Source organism: Homarus americanus, unplaced genomic scaffold, assembly GCF_018991925.1.
Source record: "Homarus americanus isolate GMGI-L3 unplaced genomic scaffold, GMGI_Hamer_2.0 scaffold25483, whole genome shotgun sequence".
NCBI classification, from domain to species: domain Eukaryota; kingdom Metazoa; phylum Arthropoda; class Malacostraca; order Decapoda; family Nephropidae; genus Homarus; species Homarus americanus.
This window is the reverse complement of record NW_024726235.1, coordinates 8,333,961-8,361,460: the sequence shown is the minus strand read 5'-3', so window position 1 is coordinate 8,361,460 and position 27,500 is coordinate 8,333,961. Positions and strand designations below refer to the sequence as shown.

At 45.8% G+C, this 27,500-nt stretch overlaps 1 protein-coding gene across 1 annotated transcript in view; it reads right to left on the bottom strand.

Annotated features, from left to right (window-relative positions):
• Positions 1 to 206: 206 nt before the first annotated feature.
• Positions 207 to 27,500, bottom strand: part of LOC121865509 (somatostatin receptor type 2-like) — a 77,884-nt gene continuing 50,590 nt past the window's right edge. The window contains exons 2-3 of the mRNA XM_042365023.1: positions 5,959 to 7,868; positions 207 to 1,071 (exon numbers count right to left, since the gene is read on the bottom strand). Coding sequence (XP_042220957.1) covers positions 6,000 to 7,262 — 1,263 coding nt within the window. The 5' untranslated portion in view covers positions 7,263 to 7,868 and the 3' untranslated portion in view covers positions 207 to 1,071; positions 5,959 to 5,999. The remainder of the gene's footprint in view (positions 1,072 to 5,958; positions 7,869 to 27,500) is intronic.

Below are 27,500 nucleotides of genomic sequence, written 5' to 3'. Positions count from 1 at the left end.
GTTATGTTGTTAGAGTCTTGTAATGTTGTTATGTTGTTAGAATCTTGTAATGTTGTTATGTTGTTAGAATCTTGTAATGTTGTTATGTTGTTAGAATCTTGTAATGTTGTTATGTTGTTAGAATCTTATAATGTTGTTATGTTGTTAGAATCTTGTAATGTTGTTATGTTGTTAGAATCTTGTAATGTTGTTATGTTGTTAGAATCTTGTAATGTTGTTATGTTGTTAGAATCTTGTAATGTTGTTATGTTGTTAGAGTCTTGTAATGTTGTTATGTTGTTAGAGTCTTATAATGTCTCACTGTTGTAGCTAATGTGTGGAGTATGCGTTATATCTGGAGCTCCCTCTGTTAATAGTACCTGGAGTATATTTTACATCTGGAACTCTCCTCTAACACCTTTTATCCACTAAGCCAACTGAGGCCTTTGACACCCGGAAACCTCGAGGTCTCTGTTGCGAGATGTGAGTAAAACGCTGAGGATTCCGTCACAAGTCATTCTGGGGACACCAAGTATTGCCAGAAACTTCAGTGACTCTCCTCCTACAAGTTGTGGCATCATGTGAGAACCTCCAGATGTCATTTGGTAGCCGCTGCGGCCTTTTGGTGTCTTGTAGAACTGCAATTCATTTATCTACGACGAAAGGTAAAGGGGTTTCCACTTATCACGAGAACTAAATGATATTTGTTTTGTTTCTCCGGCGAGAAGAAATTGGTGTTTAGTTTCTGTATTTGTAAGCTAAAACCCGCTTTCAGTTTCAAGGAGCACAAGGGTGACATGTTCTTAGTTTCAACGACTGTAAGAAAGGAACAGCTTTCGGTTTCAGCGAGTACAAGATGACACGTTTTCAGTTTCAGCGACAACAGGAAGAAACCGTTTAAAGTTTCAGCCACAATGGACACAAACTCCTCACAAATAATTTCAGCGACTACCTACAAAAAACTGCCTCCAACGATGACGTCAACCAATCAGACGACGAAGATGTCAGCTTGAGTGGATGATGACGTCACTTGGTGTAGAGTCTCAGCTTGCTACAGACTCTGAGCCCCCCAAAACGATGACACACCTGTACCTGAGTGACATCAAATAATTAATTACTAAGAGGATTACCTAGCTATCATATATGTGATACCTGGGAGAATTACATAACATTATACCTGTAAATACTAAGAGAATAACATCATACCTGAATGATATCATACCTGTTACTAATTAATCACATGATATTTTACCACGCTAATAATATTATCATCCTCGCTAACTAAAAACCCCACCAATGTATTATCCCACGTATGATAAACTGCAGTTCTTATTGGGGTATTTTTGAGAAGTCGGGATTTGTTAGAATCCCCCCCCCCCCCACTTTCCCAAATTTTAACCAATCAGAATAGACATTTGTTCACATAGCTGGTAGTGTGTGGCTGAATGTTCGTGAGTGTTAAGCACATTAGGAGGAAAAAGGTAGACCCAGGGGGATATTAATTTTTACCACGTCTACTCTACTCCTTCCTGCCTCCTACACATCTCCCTCCTATATATAATGATACTACTACCACCACTACCACCACCACTACCACTACTACTACCACTACTACTACCACCACCACTACCACTACCACTACCACTACCACTACTACCACCACCACTACCTACTACACTACTACTACTACTACCACCACCACCACTACCACCACCACTACCACCACCACCACCACTACCACCACCCACCACTACTACTACCACCACCACCACCACTACCACTACCACCACCACTACCACTACCACACAGCAGAATTATAAACAAGAAAAAAAACATATTCTGTGTTGATTAAATTGACAACCAGAAATGATAGAGATAATCTGATGAGAGGAACACAATGTAGTGATGTACCTTGGCGCACCTGAGAGCCCTGTAGTAGGCTAACTGGAGGAGCGTGATCAATAATATAATCTAATTTGTCAACTGTGAACTGTTATTGTTATCGTGAGCGTAGTTATCTCTCTCTCTCTCTCTCTCACACAACCAAACACACACCACCAGTCACCCCCCTCCTTCCTCCCAAACCTAAGGACAGAGCTAATTACCTACTGAAACAATCACCTCGAAAAGTTAGTTAGTTTGGTGGGCCCCAGGACACATAATTAAGGGAAGGAAGATGTGGAGAGACCTCAATGAAAACAGAGAACAATTTTTAGGGGAACTTGGCTAAATGTTCTAGAGATTTTTTTATTGTTTTTTTTGTTTTTTTTGTAGGGGGGGTAGTTGTGTTCTTTTATTTTGTTCTCTTTTGTCCCATTCTTTTCCTCCCCTTCATTCCATTCCCTTCCCTATCCCCCTATCCCTTCCCCTCCCTTGCCCTTCATCCTACCCTATCCTCTACCTCTGAATACCCCTCTCCCAACCCCTTCTCCCATCACCCCCTCTTACCCCCTCATTTTACACTTCACCCACCCTCTACCACCACTTCTGTCTCCTCCGTCTCTCTCTCCTGTCTCTCTTAGGTGTTCTCAGGTATACTGCCCGTCAACCAAGGCAACTTAGTCATCCACACCGAGAGTTACAGCAATTCATTATTACACTGACTTATGTAAACGACCCATGGATTATCCCCTCCCTCCTTCCTTCCCTCCTTCCCTCCTTCCCTCCTTCCCTCCTTTCATCCTTCTCTCTCTGCCTCCCTATCCCTCCCTCCTCCACCCAATACTGCCGGAATGTTGTAATATTCCCGTAAACCAGAGAGAAACAATGGCACTCTTCCTGGTACCCCCTCCTCCTCCCTCTCCATCCATTGCCAGAGTGTAAAGTCTCCTCTACTCTTGTGGATAGTGTGTGAGGGAAGTTAAAGGCAGGGTTTTAGGGATGTTTGTGACCGTGGTTGAGTGTGACCTTGGTTGAGTGTGACCTTGGTTGATTGTGACCTTGCTTTGATTGTGACCTTGCTTTGATGGTGACCTTGGTTGATTGTGATCTTGGTTGAGTGTGACCTTGCTTTGATGGTGACCTTGGTTTAGTGTGACCTTGCTTTGATTGTGACCTTGGTTGAGTGTGACCTTGTGACCTTGGTTGAGTGTGACCTTGCTTGACCTTTGATGGTGACCTTGGTTGATTGTGATCTTGGTTGAGTGTGACCTTGCTTTGATGGTGACCTTGGTTTAGTGTGACCTTGCTTTGATTGTGACCTTGGTTGAGTGTGACCTTGGTTGAGTGTGACCTTGGTTGAGTGTGACCTTGCTTTGATTGTGACCTTGCTTTGATGGTGACCTTGGTTGATTGTGATCTTGGTTGAGTGTGACCTTGCTTTGATGGTGACCTTGGTTGATTGTGACCTTGGTTTAGTGTGACCTTGCTTTGATTGTGACCTTGGTTGATTGTGACCTTGGTTGAGTGTGACCTTGCTTTGATTGTGACCTTGGTTGAGTGTGACCTTGCTTTGAATGTGACCTTGGTTGGAGTGTGATCTTACTTTGAGTGTGACCTGGTTGGAGTGTGTTCTAACTTTGAGTGTGACCTATGAATATGACCTTGGTTGGAGTGTGACCTTATTTTGAGTGTGACCTGGTTGGAGTGTGTTCTAACTTTGAGTGTGACCTATGAATATGACCTTGGTTGAAGTGTGACCTTATTTTGAGTGTGACCTGGTTGGAGTGTGATCTAACTTTGAGTGTGACCTGAATATGACCTTGTGACCTGGTTGGAGTGTGATCTAACTTTGAGTGTGACCTATGAATATGACCTTGGTTGGAGGTGACCTTATTTTGAGTGTGACCTGGTTGGAGTGTGTTCTAACTTTGAGTGTGACCTATGAATATGACCTTGGTTGGAGTGTGACCTGGTTGGAGTGTGTTCTAACTTTGAGTGTGACCTATGAATATGACCTTGGTTGGAGTGTGACCTTATTTTGAGTGTGACCTATGAATAAGACCTTGGTTGGAGTGTGACCTTGGTTGGAGTGTGACCACCTGAGATGGGTGTTGGAGTGTGGGATGTGTATGTATGTGTAATAGTGCTATGTTTATGATTATGGTAATGAACGCATAAGGCCACCCTACCACCTTACAACCCTGCCACCCTGCCACCCTGCCACCCTACCACCCTACCACCCTGCCACCCTGCCACCCTACCACCTTACAACCCTGCCACCCTGCCACCCTGCCACCCTACCACCCTGCCACCCTACCACCCTGCCACCCTACCACCCTGCCACCCTCCCACCCTGCAGCCTTACTACCTGCAGGGGGACAGAGTGGTAGGGTGGCAGGCTACAACGGCGGCAGGGAATAAGGTGGCAGGGGGAATGAGGTAAGGTGACAGGGTGGCAGGGGGACAGTGGATACTAGGTAGGGTACCATTGTCCCCCCTGCCACGCTACCGTCATGCCATCCTGCCACCCAAGGCGTGCAGGTGCCGCCATCTCATCATTGTGAAGAGGAAGTTGTGTAGCTTCCCGTGTTGTGTTGTGACTCCTACTGTGGCCTCACCTGTCTTCTCTTATGAGTTACTGAAGGAGAAACACTTATGAGCGTCGTGTGTGTGTGTGTGTGTGTGTGTGTGTGAGAGAGTCGTGTGTGTGTGTGTGTGTGTGTGTGTGTGTGTGTGTGTGTGTGTGAGAGAGTCGTGTGTGTGTGTGTGTGTGTGTGTGTGTGTGTGTGTGTGTGTGTGTGTGTCAAAAATCTTGTCTTGGAAATTGATTTATTCGGTTCGTGGTTTTTGTCTGTCTGTGTGTTGTTTTTCTTTTTATTTTATGTCTACTACGTATCTGTCTGTCTTTCTATGGCTGCAACGTCTTTCTGCCTGTGTGTATGTCTGTTCGTGAATTTTCATCTGATGGGATAAAGAATTATGTTATCAGACTTTTACTCTCATGTTAACTTATACTCTTAAGTACACCATTTAGAAACTTATTTTTTCCAGCTATATAAGTAAAAAAAAATTATCCCATTATATAAATTAACTCGTATATATAAAATAATTGTAAAAAATATATATATAATTTTAATCAAGTTGAACCAATGCTTATAAAATTCTACTGTACATTAAACTATGATTTTTTTCATAAAATTTTAAAATCTCGTATATTTTTTAACTTTTTTTTATCGAGTTATTATTATATTTTAGCTTAGGGTTTTTAGTTAATTTATTTTGTTAATGTTTTTCTAGTATGACCTTAAGTGTTTTAACCTTTGACCTGACTAGCTGGCTCATTTACTTACAACTTCCTCCCCCTTACATATATATACAATTCCTCTCCCCTTACTTAAATTACTCCTACTTACAATTCCCTTCCTAACTTACAATTCTCTCTTACTTCTAAACCATCTCACACTTCAGTCACATGGCCCTAGGTTAAGTGGCACTCGAAAACCAATAAGCTGAGGGTCACACACCACTGTAAACTAGGAATGACCCTCAAGTGCCATCAATAGTGGTAGTTTGGTTGTTAAGTAGCGTGTTGACCCTAATCCTGGTTGCCTACTGGTCGGGAGTTACTGATTCACGATTGGCTGATGGCCTCTACACGGGTCAGGTGTGATACTATATTTTCTCTCTCAAGATTAGTGTGTTAAGTTTTGTGTTATTTCCTGTGTTAAGTTTCGTGTTTGATGTTTATTTTGTGTGTTAAGTTTCGTGTTATTTTGTGTGTTATGTTTCGTGCTCCATACTCAGCTCACACAACCACATGCCATGTATATTGTTTCAGACTGTTTCGTGATATATACCTTTAGTCTGAAGATCTTACGATATTTCCATTATCCAGCAAAATATCTTAGGCTAAAAATCCTACTATAAACTCCCTGTGTTATCTTAATGTGGTAGTCAAGATCACACTATGTAGGGAGGAGTTTGGCTCACATGATACAGTTGTTATAATATATTACAACTAAGGTCTCTAAGCACGTATTATAGTGAGTCATCAACAGCTAACACTTAAGAGAGTTGCAGTACATCTCTATGGTTTACCTGGTGGGAGGAGGTGCCTAGTAGCAGTAGAAGCCGCGTCTTCAGAGCTGGGTGGTGGGGATCTCGGTGCCGTTCTCCCTGCCCATCTGACTCACGGTAGAGCGGGTGGTCATGGTGATGGCCGTCGTGGCTTCGTCCCTGGTGCACTGAGTCGTGTAGGCGTCGTTGGACTCCATTTCGTGAGCCTTGGCGTTCTTGGGTTTCGCAGAGCCGCCCCGTCGTCGCGGGAAGACCGAGTTCTCCACGGCCAGGGCGTTGTTGGCGTCCTTCCTGGTGGCGCAGATGCACGCCTTCATGAAGCTTTTCTTGAAGTTCTCGCTGAGGAAGGCGTACAGGATGGGGTTGATGGCCGAGTTGAAGTAGGAGAGGCAGGAGGAGATGAGGAACAGCACCACCATGAAGGGACTCTGGCCCTCCCGGGGCGGGCTGAAGATGAGCGCCAGCTGCAGCACCCAGTAGGGCAGCCAACACATGACGTACACAGTGATCACTGTCAGCACCATCTTCGTCACCTTCCTGTGACTCTTCTTCTTTTCTTTCGACTTACTCTTGGGTCCCACGGACTTCAGTTTTTGTAGCACCAGCCCGTAGAAGATGAAGATGAGGATAAGAGGGATGCCGAAGGCGAGTATGAACGAGTAGAGTGTGAAGACGAACTGACCGCTGATGCCGAAGCTGTCTGGCCAGAAGATGTTGCAGTTGATGAGGTCATTAACTTCCAGCGTGTTGGAGTACATGAAGACGGGCACGATCATGAGGGCGGAGGTGGTCCAGGCCGTCAGGGAGACCAGCTTGGAGATCATGGGCGTCCGGAACTTGGTCGAACTGATGGGGTGACAGACGGCGATGTATCGGTCAGCGCTCATGATGGTCAGGAACAGTGAACTGGTGAACTGGTTGAGTGACGTCGTTATCATGTACAACTTACACATGATAGACCCGAAGGCCCAGTAGCCCAGAACTGAGGTGATCATGAGGAACGGAATGCCGATGACAAAGAGCTCGTCTGCTATAGCCAGGTTCACGATGTACAAGTTGGTGACCGTCTGCATCTTGGAGAACCTGGTGACGACGTAGATGACGAGGGTGTTGCCGCACAGACCCACCAGGAAAGCGATGGCGTAGCAAGCCTGCATAATGATACTGGCCACCACGTGTATAGGGGACACCTCTCCTGTGAACACCCCGAGACTACAGTTACTCGTTGCGTCTGGATCTTTCATGTTGAGGAAGGAACAATTAAGAGGGAAGGAGTCGGAGTCGTTGCCATCGAAGTCCAAATACAGCGTCGAGTTGGAGTTCATGGTGGTGGTGGTGGTGGTGGTGGTGGTGGTGGTGGTGGTGGTAGTGGTGGTGGTGGTGGTGGTGGTGGTGGTGGTGGTAGTTGATGTGATTCTTTAAAGTCGGACTCAAAAGTAAGAGTGTGTTCTCCTCCAGAGTCGATTCTCTCACTGTCGAGTTGACACGAGAGAGGAATTACTTTTCATGTTTACTTATTACCTTCTTGTGCAGCTCTCAGAGGACATATTCATAAAGGATCAAAGGAACGACCTGTATCAATACTTCTCACAGAACTCTCGTGGATCAATACTTCTCACAGAACTCTCGTGGATCAATACTTCTCACAGAACTCTCGTGGATCAATACTTCTCACAGAACTCTCGTGGATCAATACTTCTCACAGAACTCTCGTGGATCAATACTTCTCACAGAACTCTCGTGGATCAATACTTCTCACAGAACTCTCGTGGATCAATACTTCTCACAGAACTCTCGTGGATCCAGAACCTCTCACAGGATCTTGCCAACCAGTTTCCTCCGTCAGTTCTGTGTGTTTCTGCCAGATGGAGAACGTCTTGCCGAGGACGTTTTCATCCACCAACTTGAGAACGTCTGGCCAAGGGAACGTTCTGAAAGAGAGAAAAAAGAAATAAGTTATTTTTTTTAAGAAGTGAAAAGTGAAAGATGGGCAGGTAGGTTCTCACAACATCAATACAACTTCCAATACCTGTGAACGTATAAGTATAGAATTTACGACAAACATTACGACTTTTACTACGACCAAAGAGGAAAGTTTACGAGGGACATAGCTTGTGTTAATCAAATCTTTATTGTGTGTTTAAAGATTTTGTGATAGGATTTGCTTGAGTAGGTTGAGTTGCGGGAAGGGTATCCAGGAAGCAGTGGCGATGTGCGTGAATGAGTGGATAGCATTGCGTTGAGTGTAGGATTATGGATGGCGATAAGGGATGATGGGGTGAATGGATGGGTTAGTGATGGGTAAGGATGGGCTCTTATTCACACTATTATTATCTTATTATATGCCTTTTATTTCTTCTCTCTCTCTCTCTCTCTCCTGTTATTTATATTCCTCTTCCGTTATTCCTCTGTTTTCCTTCAATAGTCGTGTGTGTGTGATGTAGTGTTGTGGAAAGTTTATCTCTATGATGTTCCCTGACCTTTGTTTTTCTTTATTTCTTTCATTTTTTTCTTTTTTAGTTACCTTCATTTTTTGGCTTTCTTTTTCCTTTATTTCTTCTGTCTTCCTGTTATCCTTTTTTTCTTTCTTTCTCTCCCTCCATTCTATCTTCTTTTTTTTTTATTCCTGGTTTTTTTCATTTTTTTTGTTTGTTTCTTTTGTTTGTTTTCTCTCTTCCTTTCATTCTTCTTTCTTTCTTTTTTTATTTGTTATATTTCCGTCCTTCTGTCATTTAATATTTCTTCAATCTTTCTTTCTCTCATTATTTCTTCCATATTTATTTATTTATTTAATTATTTATTTATTTCTCTCTTCCTTTATTTCATTCCTCTCTCTACATATCTCTCTTTATCTCCAATCCTTTCTCTCATCCTTCTTTCATTCCTTCCTCTAAATTTCTTTCTTTCTCTCATTTTCTTCTTTCATTTTCAATTTGTTTCATTTCTCCTTATTTGCCTCATTAATCTTAGAAAGGTCAAACGTATCATTTTTCTTACCTGAGTTTTCAAAAAATTACCTGATTATTTTTTTTTTTTTTACATTTTTTAATTAATTATTGTACAAGCTGAGTCTTTTTTTTTTTATTTTTTTACACTTATTTTGGTTTTTATATTCAACTATTTTTTTATGCATGTTAATGAGGGTGTGGGTGAAGGTTGGTGAAGAGGGTTTGTGTGGGTGAAGGTTGGGGTGAGGAGGGTTTGTGTGGTGGGTGAAGGTTGGGTGAGGAGGGTTTGTGGTGGTGGTGGTTGGGTGAGGAGGGTTGTGTGGTGGGTGAAAGTTGGGTGAGGAGGGTTGTGTGGTGGGGTGAAGGCTGGGTGAAGGTGGTGGGTGAGGAGGCTTTGTGGTGGGTGAAGGTTGGGTGAAGAGGTTTGTGTGGTGGGTGAAGAGGGGTTTGTGTGGTGGGTGAAGGTTGGGTGAGGAGGGTTGTGTGGTGGGTGAAGGTTGGGTGAGGAGGGTTTGTGTGGTGGGTGAAGGTTGGGTGAGGAGGGTTTGTGTGGGTGAAAGTTGGTGAGGTGGGTTGTGTGGTGGGTGAAGGTTGGGTGAGGAGGGTTTGTGTGTGGTGGGTTATGGTTGGGGAGGAGGGTTTGTGTGGTGGGTGATGGTTGGCTGAGGAGGGCTTGTGTGGTGAGGGTTGGGTGAGGAGGCTGTGTGTGGGTTATGGTTGGGTGAGGAGGGTTGTGGTTGGTTATGGCTGGGTTTTGTGGTGGGTGATGACAAGGAGGAGGGTTTGTGTGGTGGGTGATGGTTGGGTGAGGAGTGGCTTGTGTGGTTGGGTGAGGAGTGGCTTGTGTGGTGGGTTGGGGTGGAGCTGTGGTGGTGGGTGGGTGATGGTGGTGTGGTGAGGAGGGTTTGTGTGGTGGGTGGTTGTTGTGTGGTGTTGGGTGAGGAGGGTGAAGGTGGGTTTGTGTGGTGGGTGCGGCTTGGGTGAGGAGGGTGTGGTGGGTGATGGTTGGGTGAGGAGGTTTGTGGTGGTGATGGTTGGGTGAAGAGGGTTTGTGGTGGGTGGGTGTTGTGTGGTGAAGGTTGGGTGAAGAGGGTTTGTGTGGTGGGTGTTGGGTGAAGAGGAGGGTTTGTTGGGTGAGGAGGGTTTGTGTGGTGGTGTTGGGGGTGAGAGGGTTTGTGTGGTGGGTGAAGGTTGGGTGAGAGGTTGGGTGGGTTGTGGTGTGGTGGTGTGGGTGCTGGGGTGAAGAGGTTTGTGTGGTGGGTGAAGGTTGGGAAGAGGGTTTGTGTGGTGGGTGAAGGTTGGGTGAAGAGGGCTTGTGTGTGGTGGGTGAAGGTTGGGTGGAGGAGGTTTGTGTGGTGGGTGAAGGTTGGGTGAGAAGGGTTGTGTGGTGGGTGAGGTTGGGTGAAGAGGGTTTGTGTGGTGAGGAGGAGGGTTTGTGTGGTGGGTGAAGGTTGGGTGGAGGTATTTGTGTGGTGGTGAAGGTTGGGTGAAGGAGGGTGTGTGGTGGGTGAAGGCTGGTGAGGAGGGTTTGGGTGGGTGAAGGTTGGGTGAGGAGGGCTTGTGTGGTGGGTGAAAGTTGGCTGGGAGGAGGGTTGTGGTGGTGAAGGTTGGGTGGGAGGGGTGGTGGGTGAAGTGAGGAGGGTTTGTGTGGTGGGGTGAAGGTTGGGTGAGGAGGGTTTGTGTGGTGGGTGAAGGTTGGGTGAGGAGGGTTTGTGTGGTGGGTGAGGAGTTGGGTGAGGAGGGTTTGTGTGGTGGGTGAAGGTTGGGTGAGGAGGGTTGTGGTGGGTGAAGGTTGGGTGAGGAGGGTTTGTGTGGTGGGTGAAGGTTGGGTGAAGAGGGTTTGTGGTGGGTGAAGAGGGTGGGGGTTTGTGGTGGGTGAAGGTTGGGTGAGGAGGGTTTGTGGTGGGTGAAGGTTGGGTGAGGAGGTTTGTGTGTGGTGGGTGGAAGTTGGGGTGAGGTGGGTTTGTGGTGGGTGAAGGTTGGGTGAGGAGGGTTTGTGTGGTGGGTTGTGGTTGGGTGACGAGGGTTTGTGTGGTGGGTGATGGTTGGGTGAGGAGGGTTTGTGGTGGGTGAGGGTTGGGTGAGGAGGGCTTGAGTGGTGGGTTATGGTTGGGTGAGGAGGGTGTGGTGGGTTGGTGGTGGGAAGAGGAGGGCTTGTGTGGTGGGGGCTTTGGTGTGGTGGTGGTGATGGTTGGGTGAGGAGGGCTTGTGTGGTGGGTGATGGTTGGGTGAGGAGGGTTGTGTGGTGGGTGATGGTTGGGGTGAGGAGGGCTTGTGTGTGGTGGGTGGTTGGGTGAGGAGGGTTTGTGGTGGGTGGGTGAAGATGGTGGGTTATGGTTGGGTGAGGAGGGTTTGTGTGGTGGGGTGAAGGTTGGGTGAGGAGGGTTTGTGGTGGGTGAAGGTTGGGTGAGGAGTGGTTTGTGGTGGGTGCGGTTGGGGTGAAGAGGGTTTGTGTGGTGGGTGAAGGCGGTGAAGAGGGTTTGTGTGGTGGGTGATGGTTGGGTGAGGAGGGTTTGTGTGTGGTGTGTGATGGTTGGGTGAGGAGGGTTTGTGTGGGTGAAGGTCGGGTGAAGAGGGTTTGTGGTGGGTGATGGTTGGGTGAGGAGGGTTTGTGGTGGGTGATGGTGAGGAGGGGTGTGGTGGTGAAGAGGGTTTGTGGTGGGTGAAGGTCGGGTGAAGAGGGTTGTGTGGTGGGTGATGGTTGGGTGAGGAGGGTTTTCAGGGTGGGTGATGGTTGGGTGAGGAGGGTTTGTGTGGTGGGTGAAGGTTGGGTGAAGAGGGTTTGTGTGGTGGTGTGGTGTAGGGGGGTGGGGAGGGTTTGTGTGGTGGGTGAAGGTTGGTGAAGAGGGTTTGTGTGGTGGGTGAAGGTTGGGTGAAGAGGGTTTGTGTGGTGGGTGAGGTGGGTTAGGAGGGTTTGTGTGGTGGGTGAAGGTGGGTTAGGAGGGTGTGGGTGGGTTAGGAGGTTTGTGTGATGGGTGTAGGTGGGTTAGGGGGATGTGTGTGAGGAAAGCCTGTGAGGAAAGCCTATGAGGAGAATGTATGAGGAAAGCCTGTGAGGAAAGCCTATGAGGAGAATGTATGAGGAAAGCCTGTGAGGAGAATGTATGAGGAAAGCCTGTGAGGAAAGCCTATGAGGAGGGAGGCTCTTGGTGTCCTCTGTGAGTCGTGTGTCGCTTAACTTGTGAGGATAGAAGTTTGTTTTTTTATATTTTGAGCTACAGTAAATGTGCAACTTTTGGACTTAACATCTTCAACACCAAGATTATGAGGACACTGAAGGATGGCGCACGGTGAGAGAGAGAGAGGGGTGAGAGAGAGGGAGGGAGAGTAAGGGAGGAGAGAGAGAGAGGGGTGAGAGAGGGAGGGGAGGAGGAGGAGAGAGGGAGAGAGAGAGAGGGAGGGAGGGAGAGAGGGAGAGAGGAGAGAGGGAGAGAGAGGGAGAGGAGGGAGGGGGAGGGAGGGGAGGGAGGAGAGGGAGAGAGAGAGGGAGGGAGAGAGAGAGAGAGGGAGGGGGTAGAGAGGGAGGTAGAGTAAGAAACATTGGAGGAGAGAGAGAGAGAGAGAGAGAGAGAGAGAAACATTGGAGATGAAAGGAAATAGATAGATAGAATAAGAATGAATGTATGAGAGACAGTGGAGGTGAAAGAGAGAGAGAGAGAGAGAGAGAGAGAGAGAGGTTGGATTGTGGCTATGAACGGCTTCAGGGGGTGTTAGTTTTGAATAGCGGCTGTGCACGGCTTCCAGGTGAAACTAGACAGGTGTAGGGAAGGAAGTCGGCTGTGAATGACTTGTATGAGGAAGCGAGAGAGAAAGAGAGAAAATTGACTACAAACAGCTTTCAGAATCGGCTTACAGAGCGAGAGAAGGGGGACTAGTCGGCTGGGAAAGGCTTCCAGAATCGACTTTACAGGACGAAGCTATAGAGCAGTGGCAGGAAAAGAGAGAGAGGTAGTCAGCTGTGAAAGGCTTTAAAGGAACGGCTTCCAAAATCGGCTTCCAGAAAGAGGTGAAAGAGTGATGGAGGAGAAAAAGAAGGGGGAAAGGGGAGGTGGGGTCTAGTCGGCTGTGAGCGGCTTACACAATCGGCTTCCAGGAAGAGGAGGGGAGGAAGGGGGGTGGGGAAGGCGAAAAGAAATGAGTTGGAACATAATGGTGTGAGGCGTTTAGTGGTGCTAGAGGCGCTCTCCTCCGTGTGGTGAAATGGCAAAAGTGAAACCTTCCCTTAAAAAAAAAATCCTAAAATTAAAAATGTTCCATGAATTAAAAAAATATATATATCCTTTACGTAGGATCTTTAAAGGATCGTCCTCTCGTGTGTTCAGGAGGCAGGACTTGTGAGTGAGGGTGGAGGAGGTGGGTGGAGAAGCCCTGAACGTGGCCCTTTAAAACTCGTGAAATATCATCAGGTTCTTGAGGTTAGACTTGAAGGGTATAACGAGATTTAGGTTGGGTTATATTTGGAGGTTACGTGTTGGAGTACGAGGCTGAGAGAGAGAGAGAGAGAGAGAGAGAGAGAGAGAGAGAGAGAGAGAGAGAGAGAGAGAGGCTCGAACTAGACAGTACCATGTATGATGTTATTGTGAGAAAGAAAGAAAGAAAGAAAGAAAGACACACCATAACACCTAAGCCTCAACGAGTAACATCAGTAAACATCACATACTTTATCGTAAAATGTTCACTACTAAGACCTGATCTCTCATACTTTTTCTACCAGATATAAAAACAAAAACAAAAAATCATACAAGAATATTACCAACAAAAGAAAACCCTCACATTACTCTACCAATTGTTCTCTAGTTCTCTAATCCAGATACAAACTAGAGAACAAAATCTATAGAATGATTTCACAAACTTTTACATTATTGATTTTATGAAGAAATTAGTGACCGTGGTGAGATTCATATTTGAAGTGTATTTTTAAGGCAGGACAGATCAGAACAAATACCATGAAATGATTTGTATAATTTTTGTGACTGTATAAACATTAATATTTATACCTGGATATGATAAATTACAAGTATACATAAATTAATTAAGAAACATACATAAATATACACATTTGCATTACAACATACACTGTACTTTTTCGGTTGCGGTACAAAACAGTTTCGTTACAAATTACGCTTCAAATACAGTGATTTATAACAGTGATTTAATTACGGGTTGAACATATGTACCTGTTAGTACCTGTAATGGTTTAAATTTATTTTTACCTGTTAACTCTCGGTCACCCGCATCAATAGTCACTCATTCCACCCAACACTCTATTCCACTCACCACTTCATTCCACGCTATACCCATTCCATCCACTACCCTATTCCAATCACCACCTATTCCATCTATCCTATTCCACTCACCACCACATTCTACCTACTCCATTCCACCCACCATCTATTCCACCCCCATTCCACCCACCATCCATTCCACCCCCATTCCACCCACCCCATTCCACCCACCATCCATTCCACCCACCCCATTCCACCCACCCCCATTCCACCTACCACCCATTCCACCCCACCCACCCACCATCACGCTCGCCGTAGTTATATATGACCGTCACTGAGCCTCGACCCAACACAAAACAAACTCAGGCTAAACTCAATTAAGTGCTAGACCAACTAAGCCCAAATATCTGTTTTGTATCGTAATCGCTTTGGTGAAATGCCGGGTTACGGTTCGCTCGCCTCGTCTCGCCTCGCCTTGCCTCGCCTTGCCTTGCCTTGCCTTGCCTTGCCTTCCTTCGCCTCGCCTCGCCTCGCCTCGCTACACCGCTGCTGCAGTTAATCTTCACTATCGACATTCTATCGCTTGCGTAACACCGATAAATATTCTCAAACTCGTGGAATGAATAATATTTTTTTTTTCAGTTTGTTGATTTTTTGTAAATAAATTTTCTTAGAATTGAATAAATCTTGTCATTCTTTTCACTATTCTTTGCGTCATTCTATATAGTTTGTTCTGTATATCATTTTACGTAAACTATCCTTAGTTTACAATAGTTGTCACTTTATATATAATGTGTTAAATATGTATACACGAACTTGCAGGTTTGTAATGGCGTCTTAATCGTTGGTGGTTTATTTACATGATGTCATATTATGGTCCCCTTCTGATTGGTTTATTTGTGACGTCATCATTTCTTGTGTTCTAATTGGTTAATTTATATGACGTCATTTTCTTTTTTTGCGTTATGATTGGTTCTTAGGTCCTAACTCAACACAGGATAGCTACTTATGTATTAGGATATTTAATTTTAAGGTAATAAAATGGCGGCGAAGGTGTGGCTATTGGGGGAGGCTGGAGGCCATTTAAAAAAAAAATTATATATATATAGTAGTAGTAGTAGTAGTAGTAGTAGTAGTAGTAGTAGTAGTAGTAGTAGTAGTAGTAGTAGTAGTCTTTATTCCTCCATTTCTTTCATCTCTCGTTATTCACTATTCATCCACCATCTTTATTCGTATCCACTATAATTTCTCTTTAATAAAATTTTGTCGGATTTAACCTCATTTGTTTTTAATCCAAGGATTTAATCAGCCTCTGAATATTGCCTGTTTATCACTCTTTATACGACCTTTAATCTCTCTCTCTCATTTTCTATCGATATTATTCTCTCAACTCAAACCACTGACGCTGCATCTTGTGTGTGTGTGTGGTGTGTGTGTGTGTGTGTGTGTGTGTGTGTGTGTGTGTGTGTGTGTGTGTGTGTTTTAAGGTTAGGTGTGGTTAGGCCAGGTTAGTTTATCTTAGGTTAGGTTTGTTTAGGTTATATTTGTTAGGTTAGGGTTCAGATGCTGGTTAGGTTAGGTTAGGTTATGTTAGGTTAGGTTATGTTAGGTTAGGTGTAAGTTAGGCCTGGTTAGTTTAGGTTAGGTTAGGTTTCTGGTCCAGGTTAGGTTAGGTCAGGTTAGGTTTCTGGTCCAGGGTAGGTTAGGTCAGGTTAGGTTAGGTGTAAGTTAGGTCAGGTTAGGTTAGGTTAGGTTACGTTAGGTTAGGTCAGGTTAGGTTAGGTTTCTGGTCCAGGTTAGAGAGTCTGGTGACGCAGTCAACACACCCCTGTCATTTCTGGGTTTAAAAAGATAAAAAATATCAACAGCAACAATAAACATACAACAACAGCATTAACAACCACAACAACAACACTCATGACATAATGAAACAAATAAACTCTGGCTGTAAAAGGACTTAAGAACAACAACAACAACACACAAACAACAAACACAAAGCAACAACAATATCCATGGAACACTGGTACAAATATCCTTGACAGTAGAAAAACCCAAGAACAACAAAAACAACAACTATAACAATGAAACAAGTAACACTGGCAGTAGGAACACCTAAGAACAATAACAAACAACAACAACAACTCCTCACTGCTCTCATGTCGTTGCGAAATGTCATGGCAGGTCAGCAAAGGTCACATAGTCATTCACTGTCATATTTTACACCTGTGTCAGAGGTTCAATTCATCTTTCTATCTATCTATCTGTCTATCTATCTATCTATCTATCTGTCTATCTATCTATCTATCTATCTATCTATCTATCTATCTATCTATCTATCTATCTATTCATAGTTAGTGTTTATTTTGGGAATTAGGTTAGGTTAGGTTAGGTTAGGTTAGGTTCATGTTCCCTACTGTGTGTACAAATGCGGAGGTCATGTTGACTTTTATTTAGCGGGTCAAAGGTGAAATCTCCAAAGGTCAAATATTCCTTTAAAACGAAGATTCTGTGTCACTCTCTCACCTGTGTCTCACCTGTCTCTCTCACCTGTCTCACCTATGTCTCACCTGTGTCTCACCTGTCTCTCTCTCTCACCTGTGTTTCACCTGTCTCTCACCTGTCTCTCCTTTCTCCTTTAAATTCTTTAAGTAATAAAAAATAACAGGCGACTGACTCCCCCCTCCCACCCTTCCTCCCTCACCCTCCATCCCCCACCTCCTTTCACCCCCACCCCTCCACTCCCTCCCACCTCCCTCCACTCCCTCCCACCCCCCCACTCCCTCCCCCCCCCACCTCCCCACCTCCTCACACACACATCAACATCGAGTGATCAGAAAATAACCCATTCTTTAACCTAAGAGAGAGGTCACAGGTCGAGAGGTTAGTGGGGAGTTCTTTTCACCTGTCAGTATTTTTTTTTTTTTTTGGCGGGTTTTGACCTGTTAAAAGATGCTCTCCAGGTAACTCTACACCTTTGCCCTACCTGCCTTTGTTCTCTCTCTCTCCAACGCATCATCCCTCTCTCTCCTCCATTCGTCCTCTCTCCCTCAGTGACATCCCTCCCTCCCCCACACATACCTTCACACATCCCGGCCATTATTAAAGATAGTTCGGGCTGTGAAGCGACGCATCTCATTTCACACGAGAAAACACTCCCCCGGGGCAAGAGGGAGCTAAGCCACACTCGTCCATTGTGACCATAACCCCCATAAGATTTGATAAGACTTCCGATCACTTCGTCTTCCCCGTCGCAGATCTCCCTCTTGCCCCGGAAATTTTATGATGATAGACGATCGATAGAGGCGGAAATCTTACCTGAAAGCAATGATTAGAGGGTCTTTATATACCGTAAATACCTCCTGTCGAGATAGCAGTTTCCTACCCTGAGATTTTTTTTACACTATGAACAATAATAAGGGTGAAAATCCTGCTTGAATACACTGATTAGCTGAAATTTATGACCTAGGCGTTTGGATAGCACTCTTTTGCCCCCGATGCTATCAACAGATGTTACGCGACGATAAGGGTGAAAATCATAGTTGATGGCGTAAGTAATGCGATTGTTACCTAGTTGAAATTTGCTTAATACTTTCGACGAGTAGAGAGAGAAAAAGAGAGAGAGAGAGAGAGAGAGAGAGAGAGAGAGAGAGAGAGAGAGTGTATATGCAAATAAGCTTTTAATTTTCTTTAGGTCATAAGAAAACAAATTTATGATCCATCTATATTAAACGACATTTTATATATTTTTTTAATTATATGATTAAAAATGAATATGGAGATCATTTATATTTTTTCTACTTTTTTAATTGTTTTTATTTTATTTTTACTGGCGTCTTTTTGGGTGGGGGCAGCGTCCCATTCCTTTCACTCCCCTTCACTACCCTCTTCCCCCTCCTTCTTTACCCCTCCCCCTCTTTCTTTACCCTCCTCCTTCTTCTCTTCCTCTCCCATTCATCACCTTTCCCCCCTCTCTCCTCCTTAACTCCCTCCCATCCCTTCCATTCCCTCTTCCTCTTCCTTCTCTCCCTCCCATCCTTTCCACTCCCTCCTCTTGCCCTTCCCTTCCTGACAGAAAGTTCCGGGATGAGAGGAAGGAGGAGGAGGAGGAGGAGGAAGAAATATACCGATTATATCCGCCAGCCCACCCGTCCGTCCGTCCGCCCGCCAGCTCCACCCACCCATCAACCCACCCACTACCCATCAACCCACCCACTCACCCGTCTGCCCACCCGTCCGTCCACCACCCGTCCGTCCACCCACCCGACCACTAATCATCCCACCCACTACCCGGCCGCCCACCCATCCGTCCGCCCACCCGCCCACCTATCAACCCGCCCACTAACCCGCCCGCCAACCCGTCCGTCCGCCCACCCTCCTACCAATCCGCCCGCCCGTTCCTGACAAATTTGGTTTTCGGTCGACAACTTTCCGACGACTAAGTGAAAGAGAGTTCAATTTTCGTGTGGTGGGAGGTGTGTCAGGGCTAGCACCTCCTCTTGGTTGTTGTGGGTTGTGGGGGTGTTGTACCTTGGTTGTTGTGGGGGTGTTCTGCATTGGTTGTTGTTGGTTGTGGGGGTGTTGTACCTTGGTTGTTGTGGGTAGGGAACGAACTTGCAAACAGAGATCACAAAGAAATTAGATTCCAGTTAGATTTTCAGGGCAGACATAAGGAAAATTCCACTAAAGTACCAGATTTCAGAAGGGCAAACTTTGACAGTTTAAAGAGGCAGCTGAGAGAGGGGGTGTCGAGCTTGGCCGTGAACCTGACAGATGACACCGACCTGATAACGAGATCTGAGATTGCCGAGTTCCACGACAATTTAAATAGTGAGTTACTTAATGCACAAAGGCAGAACATACTCATACAAAAAACTCCAGATTTCAGACAATAAATGACCCTAAATGGATAAATAATTATTTAAAGAACATCACACAAAGGGAAGGCTAGTAGGTAGAAGGATATATCGTGGCTAAATTTACCTCCGTGATTATTATTATAGGTATTGGCATGAAAGAGGGTTAAACCGAGATAAGGAAAGCCAAGGAATAATGAGGTAAGGATAGCAAGGGAGGGCAAAGACAACCCCAAAGGATTCTACCAAATGTATCAAACTAAACACTTCCAGGAAAAGATTGACCAATACTGTCAGATAACAAGCAGCCTACTGATAACGACAGAGAAATGAGCAATAATTTGAATAAATATTTTCTAAACAGTTTTCACCACCGAAAATTTAAACATGATACTGAGGCACTGACTTTCTGTCCATAGAGAGAAGTGAAGAAAACAAATTAAGCGAGATAGTAGTGACTAGTAACGATGTTAGTAAGCAAATAGACAAACTAAAGCCTAATAAGTCACCTGGTCCCGATGAGATATTTGCCAAAGTATTAAAGGAATGTAAGGAAGAGCTTAGTATGCCCTTAGCAAAGTTGTTTAACATGTCCTTGAAAACAGGTGTAGTACCAGAATCCTGGAGGATAGCGAATGTAATACCGATTTTCAATAAGGGGGATAGATCACTTTCCTCTAACTACCGCCCAATCAGTCTAACATCAATAGTAGGCAAATTACTGGAAGCAATCATTTCAAACTCTATTCGAAATCACCTGGAGAAGCACGGATTGATCAATGATTCCCAGCATGGCTTCACAAGCGGACTTTCATGTCTAACTAATCTATTAACTTTCTTTTCATCAGTTTTCGAATCTGTGGACGAGGGGCACAATTATGATGTGATATATCTCGACTTTAGCAAAGCCTCGACAGAGTCCCCCACGAAAGACTAATTAGAAAGGTAGAAGCACATGGCATCAAAGGTAATATCCTTAAATGGATTAGGGCGTGGTTACAGGACAGGAAACAGCTAGTGAGCATTAATGGCACTAAGTCCCATTGGAGCAACGTCACAAGTGGAGTTCCCCAAGGCTCAGTACTTGGATCATTATTATTTATTATATACCTAAACGACATAGATATCGGCATAGACAGCAACATAAGCAAATTTGCTGATGACACTAAAATAGGACGTGTTATTAAATCTGACGAGGACTCCTCAAAACTACAAGAAGATCTAAACAAATTTTTCGAATGGTCTGAAAAATGGCAGATGAAATTCAACGTGGACAAATGTAAAGTACTCAGTATAGGAGATGTAAACAGAGATACCAGATGAACAACGGTGCCATACAGAAATCCGACTGCGAGAGAGATTTAGGAGTAATGATAAGTAGGAACCTTAAGCCAAGTAAACAATGTGGTTTTGCTCGTAACAAGGCTAATAAAGTACTTGGGTTCATACAAAGGAGTGTTAGTTACAAAACTAGCCAAGTCATCCTAAAACTGTATCCCGCTTTTGTGAGGCCACACCTGGATTAAGCAGTTCAGTTCTGGTCACCCTATTACAGAATGGATATAGAATCCTTGGAAAGAATTCAGAGGAGAATGACAAGACTAATCCCGGGCATTAGGAACCTTGAGTATAGAGACAGGTTAAAGCATCTTAATTTGCACTCCCTCGAGAGACGTAGAGCGAGGGGCGACCTGATAGAGGTGTATAAGTGGAAGGCAGGGCTAAAAAAGGGGACATTACAAAGGTACTCAAACTATCCAACCAGGAGCGAACTCGTAACAACGGTTTTAAATTAGACAAATTTAGATTTAGGCGTGAAATAGGTAAACATTGGTTTGGAAACAGAGTAGTGGATGAATGGCACAAGTTACCAAAATATCATCATTAACTCGAATACGCTGGATAGCTTCAAACATAGGTTGGATGTTTATATGAGCAATAGGGGTTGGGTGTAAACGGGACTGCCCAGTATGGGCCAATAGGCCCGCTGCAGTTTCCTCCATTCTTATGTTCTTGTGTTGTGGGGGTTTTCTGCGTTGATTGTTGTGGGGTTGTGGGGTGTTGTACCTTGTTGTTGTGGGTTGTGGGTGTTGTTTCTTGGTTGTTGTGGGTTGTGGGGGTGTTGTGCCTGGTTGTTGTGGGTTGTGGGGTGTTGTACCTTGTTGTTGTGGGTTGTGTAGGGGTACCTTGTTGTTGTGGGTCTGGGGGGTGTTGTATCTTGGTTGTTGTGGGTTGGGGGTGTTCTGCGTTGGTTGTTGGTTGGGGGGTGCTGTACTGGTTGTTGTGGGGTCAGGGGGGTGTTCTGCATTGGTTGTTGTGGGTTGTGGGGGTGTTGTACCTTGGTTGCTGTGGGTTGTGGGGTGTTGTACCTTGGTCGTTGTGGGTTGTGGGGGTGTTGTGCCTTGGTTGTTGTTGGATGTGGGTTGTTGTACCTTGGTTGTTGTGGGGTGGGGTGTTGTGCCATGACAGTGTGGGTTTAGGGTCGTGGTGGTGTGGGGTTAGGTGAATGAGGGATGTTGAGGAAGAGGTGTGGGTGATAGAGGTTGTAGGTGAGAAGATGGATGAAGGAGGGAAGAAGAGGGTAAGGGAAGAAGAAAGAGAAGAAGGGTGGGGTAGGAGGAGGAGGAGGGAAGAGGAGGGTTAGGAAGGAGAAGAGAAGAAGGGTGGGGTAGGAGGAGGAGGAGGAGGAGGGAAGAGGAGGGTGAGGAAGGAAAGAGAAGAAGGGTGGGGTAGGGGAGGAGGAGGAGGGAGGAGGGAAGTAGAGGTAAGGAAGGAGAAGAGAAGAAGGGTGGGGTAGGAGGAGGAGGAGGAGGGAAGAAGAGGGTAAGGAAGGAGAAGAGAAGAAGGGTGGGGTAGGGAGGAGGAGGAGGAGGAGGGAAGAAGAGGGTAAGGAAGGAGAAGAGAAGAAGGGTGGGGAGGAGGAGGAGGAGGAGGAGGAGGAAGTAGAGGGTAAGGAAGGAGAAGAGAAGAAGGGTGGGGGAGAGGGAGGAGGAGGAGGAGGGAGGGAGAGGGTAAGGAAGGAAAAGAGAAGAAGGGTGGGGTAGAGGAGGAGGAGGAGGGAAGAAGAGGGTAAGGAAGGAGAGAAGAGAAGAAGGGTGGGGTAGAGGAGGAGGAGGAGGAGGGAAGAAGAGGTAAGGAAGAGAAGAGAAGAAGGTGGGGTAGGAGGAGGAGGAGGAGGAGGAGGGAAGTAGAGGGTAAGGAAGGAGAAGAGAAGAAGGGTGGGTAGGGAGGAGGAGGAGGGAAGAAGAGGGTGAGGAAGGAGTCGGAGAAGGAAGAATGAAGGAGAAGGTAGAAATAATGAGGAGGATAGACGTGTTAATATTTTACAGTAGTATTCTCTCTCTCTCATTAACCGCTTCCTTCGTTACCGCTCCTGGATACTGTTCACGCTTATGCCTTCGCTACCTACTGGATTCATCCTCGCTCCAGTTCAGGTTATGGAGTGATGGGTGATGCGGTGAGGAGGGATGGGGTGGGAGAGGTGGGGGTGCTGGAGGTGGGGGGGTGTGTGGAGGTGGGAGGGGGTGGAGAGGTGGGGGGACTGGAGGGGTGGGAGGTGTGGGAGGAGGTGGGGGTGTGCTGGAGGGGTGGGAGGTGTGGAGGGAGGTGGGTGTGCTGGAGGGGTGGGAGGGAGGAGGTGGGTGTGCTGAGGGGTGGGGGTGTGGGGTAGGTGGGGTGGAGGAGTGTTATGGTGGGAGGGTAGAGGGGTGGAGATGGTGAATGTGGTGGAAGCTGTAGGAGATAGAGTAGATCATGGAGAGTGGTGGAGGAGGAGTAATACTGGAGGTCATCATAGAGGTCAAGAGGTCATCATAGAGGTCAAGAGGTCATCATAGAGGTCAAGAGGTCATCATAGAGGTCAAGAGGTCACCGTTATTGATTTCCTTCACAGTAATTCACATTAAATGCATATCAGACAACGGCCATTAGTGTCACCCAGGAGCACCTGAGCCTTACCCCCCACCCAACCACCAGTAACACCAAGTAACATTAAGTAACATCATTTAAAATAGTGACTTACCCCCGACCAACCTCCAGTAACACCAAGTAACATTAAGTAACATCATTTAAATTAGTGACTTACCCCCGACCAACCTCCAGTAACACCAAGTAACATTAAGTAACATAATTTAAAGTAGTGACTTAACCTCCACTTCTCTTCACTAACAGCAAGTATATCACTAACTTAAACCACATACCTCCCACTTAAACCACATACAGTACCTACCACTTAAACCACATACAGTACCTACCACTTAAACCACATGCCTACCCCTTAAATCACATACCTACCACTTAAATCACATACCTACCACTTAAATCACATACCTACCACTCAAACCCACACACCTACCACTTAAACCACATACCTACCACTTAAACTACATACCTACCACTAAACCACACACCTACCACTTAAACCATACAGTACCTACCACTTAAAACCACACACCTACCCCTTAAATCACATACCTACCACTCAAACCACACACCTACCACTTAAACCACACACCAATATTAAACCACATACCAACCACTTAAACTACATACCTACCACTTAAACTACATACCTACCACTTAAACCACATACCTACCACTTAAACTACATACCTACCACTTAAAAACACACACCTACCACTTAAACCACACTTACCACTTAAAACACACACCTACCACTTAAACCACACACCTACCACTTAAACCACACACCTACCACTTAAACCACACACCTGCCACTTCAAACACACACCTACCACTTAAACCACATACAACACAAAACACACACCTACCACTTCAAACACACCCCTACCACTTAAACCACATACCCAACACTTAAAACACACACCTACCACTTAAACCATACTTACCACTTTACCCTACATACTCTACTACTTAACTCTCCCTTTTCTGACCCCTCACTTTTACCCATAGAAGCCAAGGTCATTGAGAGGTCAGTGACGGCCGTAAAAGGTCAAACCCAACAATTACATGGCAGGTCAATACTAATGGCTCGCGGGGGAGGGGGGGGGAGGATAATCTGGTGAGATGATGACTGACCTGTCCTCCAAGGGTGCCGTTAACGGGGGGAGGGTGGTTGGCAGGGAAAGGAAGGTTGATAGCCAAGATGAGGGGATTAGTGGCCAGTAGGAGGGGAAGATGGCCAGGGATGAGGGGGTGAGGGGAAGAAGGCCAGGTAGGAAAGGGGAGATGGCCAGGGGGAGGGGGAGATGGCCAATGGGAGGAAGAAATGGCCAGGGATGAGGGAAGGAGGGGGGGTGAGGGGAGATTAGTATTGTTAAGGGTGACGGATATGACACCAATTCTGACACAACCCCCTCCCTCCCCTTACCCCTCCCCTTACCCCCAACCCTTTCCACCCATCCCCTTACCCCCACCCCTTCCCACCCCTCCCTTCCCCTCCTTCCTTGCGTGACTTATGATACGTGACACGGAAGGGAGGGACGGAGGGAGGGAAGGAGAGGGTAACTAAGAAGGAAGGGAGGATGGAAAGGGAGGAGAACGAAGAAGAAATGAAGGAAGAGGAGAAGCAGAGGTTGATAGGCGATTAGAATTGGAAGAGAAATGAGAAGAAATGAAAGAAGGGGAAGGGACGATATGATTGAAGGAAAGAAGGAGTGAATTGAAGGAATAGATCAGTAAAGAAAAGAAAGACGTGGATAATAAAGGAAGGAGCGAATGAAAGGCGATAAAGGAGGGAGATTGAGAGGAAAGAAAGGAGAACGGAGGGAAGTAGTAAAGGAGTAATTAAAAGAATCAAAAGGAGAAGGAAGGAAGGAAACAAACAGATAGGAAAGAAGGAAAGAAGAGCGGAGAGGAGGGAAGAAGAGAAGGAAGACGGGAAAGAAGGAGGTAATGATGGAGGAAACTAGTAAAAAGGAAGGAAGGAAGGAAGGAAGGAGACAATGGTAAGGAAAAGGTGTGAAGGATTTGACATAATGACAAATGAAACGGTGGGGTTAATTGAATAGCTAATCTGATTGGCTACTGAGGAGTGTGCAATTGACCAATCGTAGCTTCCCCATGCTAGCTAAAGACTATTCACCAACACTCCATGGTAAGTATTAACCAATCATATCACTCCCTGGTAAGCTATTGACCAATCACATCACTCTCTAGTAAGCTATTAACCAATCACATCACTCTCTAGTAAGCTATTAACCAATCACATCACTCTCTAGTAAGCTATTAACCAATCACGTGAGGTCCACTTTAAGAAGATTGGGTTTAGACTTACCTAGACGAAGAACATCATTTGTATCTCTCTCTCTCTCTCTCTCTCTCTCTCTCTCTCTCTCTCCTCTCTCTCTCTCTCTCTCTCTCTCTCTCTCTCTCTCTCTCTCTCCTCTCTGTGAGTCAATAAACAACTCAACTCAAACAACCAACCTACCGAACAGTCTTACATTCATAGCAAAAAAAAACAAGAAAACAAACACACTAAAATAAAAAACAACAATAACAACAACAATCAAAACAGTAGCAACCAAAACAATAACAACGACCAAAACAACAACAATAACAACAACCAAAACAACAACAAACCACGAAATTGTACTTAAAAAAAAATCCTCAAACAACCTTAATGGAAATGCCAGATGGTGGAAATCCTCCTTGAAAAGCACTCTAGCTCCTCCATCCTTTTACCCTATGCCACTCACTCACTCACTCCCCTCCTCACCTTACTTTACCTGCTCTACCTGTGGCTAAATGGATTCTCAGTGGTGATTTAGTTTACATAGGCTCCCCCTCCCTCCTTCCCTCCCTCCCTCCTTCCCTCCTTCCCTCCCTCCCTCCCGCCCTCCCTCCTTCCTTCCCTCTCTCCCTCCCTCCCTCCTTCCCTCTCTCCCTCCCTCATTTCTCTCGTATTACTGTATTTTCCAAGATCCTATATACGAGGTTCAAGGATTTACTGTAGTTCTTTAGGATGGGGAAAGATTGCTCTATGTATCCTAGTTTGCCCTTGTGTGTGTGTGTGTGGGTTCAATTCTCTCTCTCTCTCTCTCTCTCTCTCTCTCTCTCTCTCTCTCTCTCTCTCTCTCTCTCCTCTCTAAGATTATTTATTTTTTTACAGGGGGGCTCTTAGGGTCGACCACAGTTTGATGGACTGGTCTTAGTGAGGCAGTTTATAGGTGTAGTGAGGGTAGTTTATGGGTCTTAGTGAGAGTGGTTTATATGGATGTAGTGAGGTAGTTTATATGGATCTTAGTGAGGGAGTGGTTATATGGGTCTTAGTGAGGGAGTGAGTTTATATGGGTCTTAGTGGGGGAGTGGTTTATATAGGTCTTAGTGAGGGAGTGGTTATATGGGTCTTAGTAGGGGAGGTGGTTTATATGGGTCTTAGTGAGGGAGTGGATTTATATGGGTCTTAGTGAGGGAGTAGTTTATATGGGTCTTAGTGAGGGGTAGTTTATATGGGTCTTAGTGGGGGGTAGTTTATATGGGTCTTAGTGGGGGGTAGTTTATATGGGTCTTAGTGAGGGGTAGTTTATATGGGTCTTAGTGAGGGGTAGTTTATATGGGTCTTAGTGAGGGGTAGTTTATATGGGTCTTAGTGAGGGGTAGTTTATATGGGTCTTAGTGAGGGGCAGTTTATATGGGTCTTAGACATAGTTTACATAGGTCTTACTTAAGGTGGAAACAGTTTACATAGCCTCAGTATCCCTCCCTCCCTCTCTCCCTCCCTACTACACCTTTCCTCCCCCTTCCTCCCCCTGCCCCCTCCCTCCCTCTCTCCCTCCCTACTACACCTTTCCTCCCCCTTCCTCCCCCTGCCCCCTCCCTCCCTCTCTCCCTCCCTACTACACCTTCTCTCCCCTTCCTCCCCCCCTGCCCCCTCCTCACTCTCGACTAAATGGTTCTGCAGGTTTGCCAATGATGATGCAACTAACTTGTTCGGGGATCTTTCTCAATTCTCCCTCACCATCTCTCACTCCCCCTCACCATCTCTAACTCTCCTCACACCATCTCTCACCTCTCCCTCACCATCTCCTCACCTCTCACCCTCTCTCACCTCTCCTCACCATCTCTTAACTCTCCTCACCACTCCTCAATTCCCCTCACCATCTTAACTCCTCACCATCTCTCACCTCCTCACCATCTCATTCCCCTGACCCATTCTAACTCTCCTCACCATCTCACCTCTCCCTCACCATCTCTCACCTCTCCCTCACCATCTCTCAATTCCCCCTCACCATCTCTTAACTCTCCCTCACCATCTCTCACCTCTCCCTCACCATCTCTCAATTCCCCCTCACCATCTCTTAACTCTCCCTCACCATCTCTCACCTCTCCCTCACCATCTTTCAAGGTTCCTGCCCTGCAAGAGAACACACCGCTGAAGGACGCTGAGGAGTATAGGAGAGAGTAGTACTTTACGCGTCCTTAGTATCCTATTCGTCCGTAAATGGAGTCCTGCCGAGAGTTGATTTTTTTTTTCAGTGATGGTGGAGTTGTTTTAGGACCTCTCTCTCTCTCTCTCTCTCTCTCTCTCTCTCTCTCTCTCTCTCTCTCTCTCTCTC